The sequence below is a fragment of the Bufo gargarizans genome, chromosome 4 (assembly GCF_014858855.1).
Source record: "Bufo gargarizans isolate SCDJY-AF-19 chromosome 4, ASM1485885v1, whole genome shotgun sequence".
NCBI classification, from domain to species: Eukaryota; Metazoa; Chordata; class Amphibia; order Anura; family Bufonidae; genus Bufo; species Bufo gargarizans.
Genome location: NC_058083.1, coordinates 140,372,438 through 140,385,237, shown reverse-complemented (window position 1 = coordinate 140,385,237; position 12,800 = coordinate 140,372,438). Strand labels below are relative to the sequence as shown.

Here is a 12,800-nt window from a genome sequence, read left to right as displayed (position 1 = left end):
ACCAACAGCAGGTGGTCCAGTAGGTCTTGTGGGTTGTAAGAGAAAATTGTAGCAGACAGCACAATGGCTTATTGATTAAGCTGTTGAGTGATGCATGAAATGTCCTCAAGGGGGTTGCCACGGTGTGTATATTTAAGATATCTAAGAGTATTGTTCAGCGTCCATCACGGCTGATATACAGGTGACTGAATTTAAATATCTTATGAAGCTGTTTACCTGTTTTAAGTCATGACGTAAAAGGGCACAATGCGGCACTGAGTGGACTTTTCTGGCACAGTCCTTTGAATGTGCACTGACGTGGATGAAGAGGTTGAGTAGGATTGTAAAGGACACCGGCTTGTTTTCATACAGCCATCAATGAGATGACTCGGTCATTGTTATATTCCATTCAACCGGGTAAATCATTGACATATCCGATGCCTCTACTTACACATAACGTTTTCTTGAGAAGAAATCTACATGATACCAAATATACGCTGCACAATGCTTACAGTGGAATAGGAAATGTAAGTTATCCATTTTTCAGGTGTTCTGCACTCTGAGTGTGCTTTATGTTTTACAGCTTTACAGGACTTTAACTCTTTCATGATCGGGTCCAAAAAAGGCCTAAATGTCCAGGCAACTTTTTGTGATTTTGTGCACGTGGTCGTATAGTGACTGTAGCTTTTTTATTTGTTTGACTGCCAAAATAATTTTAGCCATTATTTTTTTTTCTATTTTTTTTAATTGACACTTAGGACTTTTTATTAGAATTTTTTTTTAGAGATTTGTTTTCCTTTTTTTAGGTTTATTTTGGAAGAAAATCGTTAATTAATAAAAAGTAATATTTTATTTCTTAAATATTAAAACTGACAGAAAAAATAATTATTGAAATGGGTTCCCTATTTTGTGACAATAGTTTTCATATGTAACATGTATAGGTTTGAGCGAACGGGGCGACTATGGTGACTGTTTCTGTTAGCGACTGCATTTTTATTTTATTTTAATAGTTTTTTTTTTTACTTGTATTTTAATTTATTTTTGGCACATAATATGTCCCCCAGGAAGTCATTAAAAGACCTATGGAGGACACTGACTTTTTATATTTTTCTTACTTTTTTCTTTCACTGTTTCCACTGTAACTGGGGCATCCACAGGAGCCCCAGTTACAGGGGAAAACAGCCCCCTGTAGGGGCATTACACACAGGCAGAGTAGACCCTGCAGCTCTGCTCCTGCCCATGCTCCAGACACCCCTGAAGGTCACGTGACTGCTGGGACAATTTTTTTTACTTGAAACTTTACATTTTTTTGTAAAAGTTTTTTTTTTTTTTACTTTTTGGTTCACTTTATTTTTTGTCCCACTCTGGGACTTCAACTTTTGGGGGTCTAATCCCCTTTACAATGCTTTACAATACTTCTGTATTGTAACGCATTGGCTGTAAGTGCATAACTGAGTTTAATACATTTACAGCTTCCTGTGAGATCCAGGGGGCTGAATCTCACAGGCTGTCATGGAAGGCAGCCACGATGCCTAAGGAAGGCATCGGGCTGCCTTCCCTGCCATCCGGTCCCCGTCACAGCAGCGCGGGGACCCGATGGCTGCTTCCTCCCTGTACGGACATCGCACGTGCCGCAGTCAGCGCTGACTGCGGAACATCAAGGGTTAATGCGCCAGCATCGATGATTTCACTGATGCCGTCGCAAGCAGCAGGGGTCCGGCTATCAGTGACTGCCGGACCCCTGCCGCAGATTGTGGGTGCAGGAGATGTACATGTACGGCGCTGGTCCTTAATTCACGGACATCTGCACCGTACATGTACGGTGCGGGTCCTTAAGGGGTTAAAGGGTTAAGAACAATGGTCAGATATTTAGAAAGATTCAAGGTGGTACCTTGGAACCAAACCCCAGTTCGGTACAAAGGTTTTTTACAGTAGAAATTAATTTCTGAAGTCATTACCCAAAGTCGCGCGAGACTTTGCGAAATAATAACTTCGGGTCATCAGAGCCAATACATTTTAATACTGTATGGAGCGCTCGCCCTGTGCAGTATTCTAGCAAAGTTTTATGCGAATCGACTTCGGATGGAGCATCCGAAGTCGATTCTCTCATCCCTACTCACCACTAGTGACTTTGTGAACTTCGATCCAAATTTCAGGATACATTTGATTCACTGCAAAGCCGGAATTTCCTTGTGTTTCGTGGTAGCGAATCGATTTAAACTAAAATAATGTCAAAAACAAAAATATCATACCTGATCCAATTGCTCATGATGGGCCGCCATCTTGCTTAAAGATCTCAGACTAAATCCTGTGTGCAGTGACGTATGACGTCGCCCCACTGGCCGGCCTGATTATGTCTTCTCGGGCAGCGTGAGATTTTTTTTGCCAGACCTACAAGCAAGATAGCGGCGGCCAGCCCGTCGCAAGAAAATGGATGATGAAAGTATTATATATTTTTTTATTTGACACTCTTATTTATATCAGATGCCGTGGTCATTTATGAACGTGGCATCTTAGGGGTACAATGGCATGGAGCGGCACCCGCTACTTAAATAGAAATGCGCTTCAAGGAGAAGTAATTCGCCACGAATTGGATTTTGTTTGTAAAATTTGACGAAGCATTTTTTAATACTTCGCTCATCACTACTTGAGCGGTCCGTGGTATCCCGGCCTGGATTCCTGCTGACAGCAGGAGCGCACGGCGTCATTGATTGCTATGACGCCGTGCGCTTCATGCATGAGATTTTCTTTGCCAGACCTACAAGCAAGATAGCGGCGGCCACTCGTATAGATCGTATAGTGTCGTACATGTACGGTGCTGGTAGCGAAGCGACCCACAGTCAACCGTTTTTGCATTATGCTAATTCTTCCAGCATACTTGCGATCTGTGACCTGCAACCTGTGTTTACATCCCAGCTCAAAACTCACAGAGAGTGTCCATAGCATCAGGTTTCTGCTTCTTCTTACCCTCCCATCTGGAACATCCAAGCAGGTTAGACACCCTCATTAGTGTTCCCTTCAATGCCATAAACACTAATGATGCTGCACTGGATATGAGTTGGGGGAGGAGTCCTCTTCCAGCACATAGACTTTTACTAAGGCCTCTTGCACACGACCGTGTGGCTTTTTCAGTATTTTGTGGTCCGCAAAAAACAAATCCTCAAAAAAATGCGGATGACGTCTGTGTGCATTAGTTTTTTTGCGGAATGGAACAGCTGGCCCCTGATAGAACAGTACTATCCTTGTCTGTTATGCAGACAATAAGGGTCTATTCACAGGTCCGCAAATTGGTCCGCTATCGTTCCGCAATATCGGGAATGGGTACTGACCCATTCATTCTCTATGGGGCCGGAAGAGATGTGCTCTCCGCATCCGCATTTCCGGAGCGCGGCCCCGAACTTCCAGGCTTCGGCCCCGAACTTCCGGGCCACGGCTCCGCAAAAAAAATAGAACATGTTCTATTCTTGTCCGCAATTGCGGGCAAGAATAGGCAGTTCTATTGGTGGTGCCAGACGGGTATATTGAGGATCCGCAATACACTACGGACGTGTGAATGGGCCCTAACAGGACATGTTCCATCTTTGAACGGAAAAACTGAAATACGGAAATGGAAGGCATATGGAGTTCCTTCCGTTTTTTTTTTTTTTTTTTGCGGATCCATTGAAATGAATGGTTCCGTATACGGAACTGAAAAAATGGAACGGAAACAGAAAAAAAATGTTTGTGTGCAGAGGCTTAAAGATAACAGTTAAAATGTCTTCATCAGGATTTCAACTCCAAACCTCCTGTATGTCAGGCAGAAGAGTTACCATTTTACTACAGACCTGCTCTGTTGGAAGGGCTGAATTTTCTGTGCTTAAAAAGCTATTTTCTTCACAGGCATAACACTAAATAACTAGTACATTACTGCACCATTTACCAATTACCATAAATAATGTGCTCACGGTATTATGCAGCTTATTATGATTGCAGGAATAATAATACCATGTGATATTTCATACTAAGGATTTTACAAAAACTTTAATGTTTTTTGCTTGGTAATTTTTTTAGTAACAATAACTGGGATTTTTTATGCATTTGCTGTATTTTTTTATTTATTAAATATCACAAAACAGTATTTGGTATCCCTGTAATCATAATAACTCATCACGTCTATAGGGCAGGGTCCAGGAGAATGAGGAGATCAATGACCTGAGAGGCAAGGTCACTGGTTTCTACCGGGCAGAGCCTTAAAGGCCTTGCCACATCTCATAGGTAGACATGATGTCATTGGGATAGGGAATCAACACAGTGGAAAATGTCAGGTGAGCATGATGGAGTGAAGGAAAATGGGGCATTACACATAAACAATCACTATTATTAAGTGATTGTATGTGTTTTTTCTTGACAATTAATGCTGAAAATTACAAACCCGGAATACCCCTTTAACTGCAGTAAAGATTGAACTGACTCAATCTCTTACATGGCAAAACTAGCTGCAAAATAAATCGGGGTATACACGTTCAGATTTCCTGATGCAATTTTGGAAGCCAAAAAAAGGAGTGAATTAAAAAAAGAGTTGTAGCTGTCCTTTATAATTTCTCTTCTTTTAGGTTCTGCTCCTGATTTTGCCTTCAAAAAATGCATCAAGAAACCTGAACGTATGGCCACACCCCTAGATTGACCTGCTAAAAATCTTTTTTATTGCTAATTTTTGTAAAAATCTTTCAACATTAGACATACAAGGAAATTAGAGGAATGTATTTCATGTCATATTTGTGGAATGTTTATGTAAAATCCACTGAATCCCATTAAAGCTAATTACAATGAATCATTCATATTTCATTTTTATTCTACTTAGCAAATTAAATAAATGGCCATTAATAAATTTGCACATACCTGACAGCAATGAAGCGCACGACCCATTCACTCACGCAGATACCAAGTGCTTGCACTGAGAATTGGGTTTGATCTGTCCAGGAATTGTGAGTGAATGTTAGAGAAAACCTCCATAAAGAAGCTCTCCGTCTCCTGTGTTATTCTCTTAAGCAGTCATGCAGCACTGTCAAGCCATGCGCCACCCCCAGAGCATCTGGCTGTTTACTACAAATAATGAGCAAGCACAAGGCTTTCAATTTGGCATTTCACTTGTATTATGGGGGAGGGGGAGCAATCTGCAAGAACATATGAAATATGAAAGAGGGAAAATGGATAAAAGGCGTTTTGGCGGGATGAAAGAGCTGGAACATAGCAGTTAGGTTACAATGGTAATCCCAGAGGACATGAAAATACATCAGTGTGCTCTCTGGTTGCTGAACTAGCAGCTAATGTGTTAACTATAAGGATGCCATTCAGCCAGTCCTGTATCTCTCAATTCCAGTAAACACAGTAGTGTAAAAAATAGATACGATTATTTTTTTAAGGGCTCCAAATGGTGTAAAACAATAAAATAAGTAATACTCTCCTTACCAATCTCCGCCACTCCATTCTGACAGTCTCTATTACCTAGGATTTGAAAAAAGGAGGGAGGACAGCACACCTAGTTTAGTGAGCAATGGGTGCACGTCTCCAGGGGAGCGGTAAGCTTCCCGACATTGATCAGATGATCCGGAAAAATGGATGGAGAAAGCACGTCCTCAAGTGAAGATTTATTTCAGATGCAACGTTTCGGCTTTAGAGCCTTTTTCAAGTATGCTTAAACAAGACTCTATGGCCGAAACGTTGCATGTGGAATAAATCTGCCCTTGAGGACGTGCTGTCTCCATCCATTTTTACGGGTCTCTATTACCTAGTCACTCATGCAGGAATTGACCACTCAGTCAGTCACTAGCTAGTAATTAGCTAAGAAGTAATTTCCTGTGTGTCATGCCAAACCATAACGCTGGGTTCAGACCTGAGCGTTCGGAAACGAGCGCTCTGTATGCGCGATTGTACAGGCGTTTACAATCGCGCATACAGAGATTGGCGTTCACACATTGTCGCGCGTTCCCGAATTTCTATGTGTGCGAACGCGCGACAAACGCCCAAAAAAAAGCTCAAGCACTTGTTGGAGCGTCGGGCGTTTTACAGCGCGATCGTACGCGCTGTAAAACGCCCAGGTGAGAACCATTCCCATAGGGAATCATTGGTTCTTGCCTGTTGTGCGTTTTACAGCGCGTAGGAACGCGCTGTAAAACGCTCAGGTGTGAACCCAGCGTAAGGGCTGTTTCACATGAGCGAGTCCATTGCGGGAATCGCGCTCCGTGTGTGAGTGTGATCCTCTGCTCTGGACTTGCAGGAGCACACAGCATTATACTGATTTATAATGCTATGTGTCTCTGCATGGCCTTTTTGCCACAGAATCATAGTGACATAAAGCAGAGGCACATAGCATTCTAAATCATGATAATGCTGTGCGCTCCTGCAAGTCCAGAACGGAGGATCACACTCACACATGGAGCGTGATTCCCGCAATGGACTCGCTCGTGTGAAACATCCCTAAGGCTGGGTTCAGACCTGAGCAATTTACAGCGTGTTCCTATGCGCTGTAAAACGCTCAACAGGCAAGAACCATTGATTCCCTGACGCTGGGTTCAGACCTGAGCGTTCGGAAACGAGCGCTCTGTATGCGCGATTGTACGGGCGTTTACAATCGCGCATACAGAGATTGGCGTTCACACATTGTCGCGCGTTCCCGAATTTCTATGTGCGGGAACGCGCGACAAACGCCCAAAAAAAAGCTCAAGCACTTGTTTGAGCGTCGGGCGTTTTACAGCGCGATCGTACGCGCTGTAAAACGCCCAGGTGAGAACCATTCCCATAGGGAATCATTGGTTCTTGCCTGTTGTGCGTTTTACAGCGCGTAGGAACGCGCTGTAAAACGCTCAGGTGTGAACCCAGCGTAAGGGAATGGTTCTCACCTGAGCGATCACACTGTAAAACGCCCGACGCCCCAAGAAGTACATGAGCTTCTTTGGGGCGTCTTGTCGCGCGTTCCCGTACATAGACTTTAGCGGGAACGCGTGACAATGGGCGTTCGCTTGTCTCTGTATGCGCCATTGCAAACGCCCGTACAATCGCGCATACAGAGCGTACGTTCAAGTACGCTCAGGTCTGAACCCAGCGTTAGACTTGGGGACCGAGAACCATCAGAACAGGAGTGGTGGGGAATTGATAAAGTCCTGACAACCCTTTTCAACATTTCTAGTCAGGTGGTTGTCATTTATTTGTTGTTAGGACAGCTGTGTGATAACCAAGGGAACACCATTACTGCTCCCACTCAGGTTGTCACCTATTATGCAATGACAAATGTCCTTCCATGTAGATACGTATATCACTATACCTAAAACTTTTGCCATTCTGTCTCCTGGACTGCTGCAGTATGAGACAATAAATCACAGTCACACAGTCTGTCACCCAGCTTTTCCAGACGCAATAAAACATAGGAAACGAAAAGAGAATGTTTAACAATTAGGCTGAACATCTATTTAAGTCTTAGGGGGTCACTTATGAAATCATATGTCAGTTTTGTGGCATAAAAAAGTTACATTTCCATGGCAACTGCTACATTTTGCAAGATTTCGTGATTCTCGCCACTTTTCACTGTGGTCTATGGCTCATTTACTATGTGCAACTTTTGCAAAAGTCGCAACCCACACCAGGAAACCCCCTGGTCTACTTTTACACCTAAAGGTGTAAACCACATTGCACTCATGCTACATATATTATTAAGGTGGACCAGGCACACAAAGCAAAGCCAGACTTAGGGTCCATTCACACGTCCCCAAAATGGGTCCACATCTGTTCCGCAATTTTGCTGAACAGGTGCGGACCCATTATTTTTCAATAGGGCCGAAATGTGCTGTCCACATCTGCGTTTGCGGATCCTCACTTCCTTTCCGCAAAAAAATAGAACATGTCCTATTCTTGTCCGCAATTGCGGACAGGAAGAGGCATTTTCTATGAGAGTGCCGGCGATGTGCGGTCTGCAATTTGTGGATTCGCAAAACACATGTGACGTGTGAATGAACCCTTAAAGCGGTCATAAAAACAATGTCAAATGATAAATGGCCTCTTTAAATTTATTTGTGATATTGATTTTACATGAAAATATTAAAGTGAGAACAGTTATTCATAGTGAGTAAGGATCAGTCTCATAGAAAATGTTCCCTTTGCGGCAAATTAAAGCCATAACACATCCTATTAGAGTCACATATAAAATGCCTGTTCACACTATGATTATTTTGGAATAAATTCTTTATTCTACTTCATATAAACTCAGGATCACGTTATCCCCAGTCCGGCATTTTACACAATATGCTATTGCACCAGCGATACCACATTTTCCTTTTATTAGTTTCCAGAATACACATAAACCCGCATAAATTGTAAACCTAATGGTCTGTGGCACCACCAATTGTTCCAGCCAAAATTATCATATAATTTTACAACTTTAATGTAATATTAAACTAGTGCCTGGTCACACAACTCCATAAGGTAAGGGTATCACATACAAATTGCCCATCTTACCACAAATTAACATTGGTTTTTTTGTACTGTCCATTCTTTATCCTGTTTCCCATGTCTTTCCTGCCTCTCAAGCCCTGGATCCTAATTTAAGATCCCCATGTGTGCATGTGTTTCCTCTGGGTACTCCTCCAAACATATACTCCTAGGCCCTGATTTATCAGAACGGGTGTAAAGTAAAACTGGCTTAGTTGCCCATAGCAACCAATCAGATTCCACCTTTCATTTTGCAGAGCTCCTTTGGAAAATGAAAGGAGGAATCTGATTGGTTGCTATGGGTTTTCCTTTACACTGGTTTTGATAAATCCGGGTCATAGGATATTTAGTTTTCTATGAAAAGCTGCATGTGCTTCAGAAAGTCAAAATTTCAAGGATCTACAGGGATATGTTTTAAAACACATTATACAAAAGCTATTATTGGCCCCTGAATTCTTATTAGAATAATCCATGGTGTGACTTAGCAGCATCATTTCTTGCTAGCTGAACTGTAATTATAATAATACATATTGAAGAGTAATGAGTCTATGGCACGTAAGATATGGAAATATAGCATCACCTTAAATGGGTTGTCTCACTTCAGCAAATGGCATTTATTATGTGGAGAAAGTGAATACAAGGCACTTACTAATGTATTGTGATTGTCCATATTGTCTCCTTTGCTGGCTGGATTCATTTTTCCATCAAACTATACACTGCTCGTTTCCACGGTTATGAATACCTTGCAATCCATCAGTGGTGGTTGTTCTTGAACACTATAGGAAAATAGTGCTGGCCTCTCTGGTTGCCTTGACCGTGGAAGTGCACATAGGCTGGTGCTTTTTCCTATAGTTTGCAAGCACGACCACCGCTGCTGCATTGCAGGGTGGTCTTAACCATGGAAACGGGCAGTGCATAATGTAATGGAAAAATTAATCAAGCCAGAAAAGGAGACAAAATGGACAATCACAATACATTAGTAAGTGCCTTGTATTAACTTTCTCTACATGATAAATGCCACTAACTGAAGCGAGACAACCCCTTTAACTTTTTAAGTAAAAATACTACATTAAAGTCCCAGTATTGAAATCTATAAAAATAAAAAAATGTCCCCTGAGCCTCAAAAAGAGAATAAAATACATAGAAAAATAAATAAAAGGGATGAGAGCTCTCATTTCTCTTGGATATTACTGAAAGAACAAAGTAATAAAAAACGGCAGTGGTCCTGTGAGGAATGTCCTTAGTATAATTCAATATTCCACAAATGTACCACAACCTTGAAAGGAAAGTCACTTAGCATTGTTCACTAATTGCACCGAGCGTTTGGCTTCACAAGATTTATCTAACAGTGAGGACTAGGCCAGAGATGCAGCTATTGAGAAAGCCATAAAAACATTAAAGACTGTAATAGGCAATTCTCTCATTGAGCTGTGATGTAGGATTATGTAGCGTCCGTCTCACCACCTGTTGTGGTACTATACTTCCCAGCATTTTCTTTAAGCCCCTTAATGGGATCTGCAACTTCACATTGTTTTATAGCCTTTTGCAGTATTGAAAATGCCTCAATTTGCAATTGTTACTCCTAAGGCCTCTTGCACATGAACAGTACGGATTAGGTCCAGATGCGTTAAGGGTACCTTCAGGAAAACTCGCACCATTTCGCAAGCAATTTAAGTCACTTTTGTTTGCGATTGCGTTCAGTTGGTCAGTTTTTATCACGCGGGTGAATTGCGCATTGATGCGTTTTTCGCGTGCGTGATAGAAAACTGAATGTTTACAAACAACATCTCTTAGCGATTATGGCATCTCCCGCTCATCACTATTTATAGACTGACCTGGTATACAGATTTTCAAAGGCGGAATTAGTGCTTGTAAAACAGTACCTTTCTCCATTTGCTCCAGCTAGTTAGACCGTCTCTTAGGGGGTTCAAAAAGACTGTTCAACCGATCTCCAATACTATGGCCACTTCTACAAGTAATCACTGCATCCTTGGGCAGTACATCTTCAAAACTCAATAGAGATAATCATATTGTACGTCTTGCCCTTACATTGTGCTTATGGTTTCGTTCTCCCATATTGGGGAGATTTTGAGGGTTAAAGTATAGGTTATGGTGTGGGATCGCCCTTTTAGGGTGGCTTTCCGCTTTAGGCAGGACAGCACAGTGGCATGGTAGGATAAAGTTATAGACAATTTATGTAGTAATTAGTGACCCTCTGATCATTGTCCTGTTTTGTGTATGTCATTTTGGAGTTTTACCCAGTGATTTGATAGATTAGTACTTCCAGATACTAGGTAAGCAGGACCAGGTGGATACCCAGGAGAAAAGGCAAATTACTCTCTTCCGGAAGATCTCCTGAGCCTGTGCAGTATATATTCACAGCTGGTGCATAAAGTATATCTCAGGATATTTAAAGAACAAATTCTACTGCAGAATCACATCAATGAGGAAAAAAAAATCATTTAACTGTCAAATATCCTCCTATTTATGAATATCTGCATCAGACACGTGGCTATAGGGGTGCAGAGGTAGCAGCCATACTGTACCTGAGCCCATATGTCTCCCTGTCATTATTGTCGCGGTAGGTGGTAGCCCTGTTACATACTTGGAATTAGAGCAGGGGATCTTCAAGTAATAACTATTAGTGTGTGTATATACAGTAGTGATATGGACATTGCAGAGATTTAATAGATTTCAAATTCCAATCTATAGGAGGAGCTCCCGGCCGTTCACAGACATCGCAGCAGCAAGCAGGTAAGTATGAATCTTCTACTGTTGTACTATTGCTAAGTAACCATGGCAACCAGGGCTGCAGTAGCTTCCTGGTTGCCATGGTTACCGATCGGAGCCCCAGCGATTAAACTGGGACTCCGATCGGAACTCCGCTGCCACCAATGATGGGGGGGGGGGGGAATGGGAGACCGCACACTGCCACCAATGTTACTGCTATAGAGGGAGGGGGGGGCAATGGTGGTTGGCACACTGTGCCACCAACGATTTAATACAATAGAGGGAGGGAGGGGGGGCGATGGTGGGCGCACACTGTGCCACCAACGATTTATTACAATAGAGGGAGGGAGGGGGGGGCGATGGTGGGCGCACACTGTGCCACCAACGATATTCAAACTGCCGCACCTGAAGGGGTTAATTGTGCTATGATATCCCCCTGTAAGAGATCGGGTGCTGCCAGGCAGCAGGGGGCAGTCTTGTACAAAGTTTACAGTGTATTCTAACTAGAAGCGTCCCCATCACCATGGGAACGCTTCTGTGTTAGAATATACTGTCGGAAATGAGTTTTCACGAAGTGAAAACTTAGATCAGAAAAAGCTTTTATGCAGACGGATCTTCGGATCCGTCTGTATGAAAGCAACCTACGGCCACGGATCACGGACACGGATGCCAATCTTGTGTGCATCCGTGTTCTTTCACGGACCCATTGACTTGAATGGGTCCGTGAACCGTTGTCCGTCAAAAAAATAGGACAGGTCCTATTTTTTTGTAGGACAGGATACACGGATCACGGCCTCGGCTGCAAAACGGTGCATTTTCCGATTTTTCCACGGACCCATTGAAAGTCAATGGGTCCGCGAAAAAAACTGAAAACGGCACAACGGCCACGGATGCACACAACGGTCGTGTGCATGAGGCCTTAAGCTGACCTACCTCTATTGCAGATATATATCAGCAGATTTTTATCCACTATGATTGTATGATACACATTAAGAGTTAAATCTATTCGAGCACTTAAAAGTATTGGAAACATTGAGTGATAATAGCTGCTTGGCTGTATAGTGCGGACAGGAAGCATATTTATTTATAGGGAGGAATATTCCCTGTAACATGTATGCGGCACCTTCATGTTATAAGGATTTCAAACAAAATGTGATAATTAAGCATTGCCTTCAATAATCATATTTACCGCTTAATGACTTCCTCTTGCTTTCGTCGTTTTTCCTTTTTTTCTTTCAAATAAGCCAAATTTGCTTCATTCCTCAGACGATCATTTTCCCGAGCAATGTCTGAAGCATTCTGTATTACCAAGCCATCATAGGCCTTAAGTCCCATATCTTCAATATAATGGAGAAATGTGTCCAAAGTATTGTCCTCCTGTTTTGTACTCATCATCTTGCAGAAGATAATTTAAAACAGTTACGTTGCCCTGTAAATCAAGGAGAAAAGGTCATTTAAATGGTCACATCCTTACACCTTCACTGCCCTATATGTCCCTTGTATTTATTGCATTTGCACAGGGTTAGCATGTGCTCTTAAGCTTGCCATAAACATTCAATAAATATTGGGCAAATAATAATTTTGCTGACTTTCTCCCAACTCGCCCATTTACACACATGTTCAGTTCGGTC

General features: G+C 42.3%; 1 protein-coding gene across 1 annotated transcript in view; it reads right to left on the bottom strand.

Annotated features, from left to right (window-relative positions):
• Positions 1–12,573, bottom strand: part of NYAP2 (neuronal tyrosine-phosphorylated phosphoinositide-3-kinase adaptor 2) — a 165,844-nt gene extending 153,271 nt beyond the window's left edge. Inside the window, exon 1 of the mRNA XM_044292290.1 lies at positions 12,359–12,573. Coding sequence (XP_044148225.1) covers positions 12,359–12,564 — 206 coding nt within the window. The 5' untranslated portion in view covers positions 12,565–12,573. The remainder of the gene's footprint in view (positions 1–12,358) is intronic.
• Between the last annotated feature and the right edge of the window lie 227 nt (positions 12,574–12,800).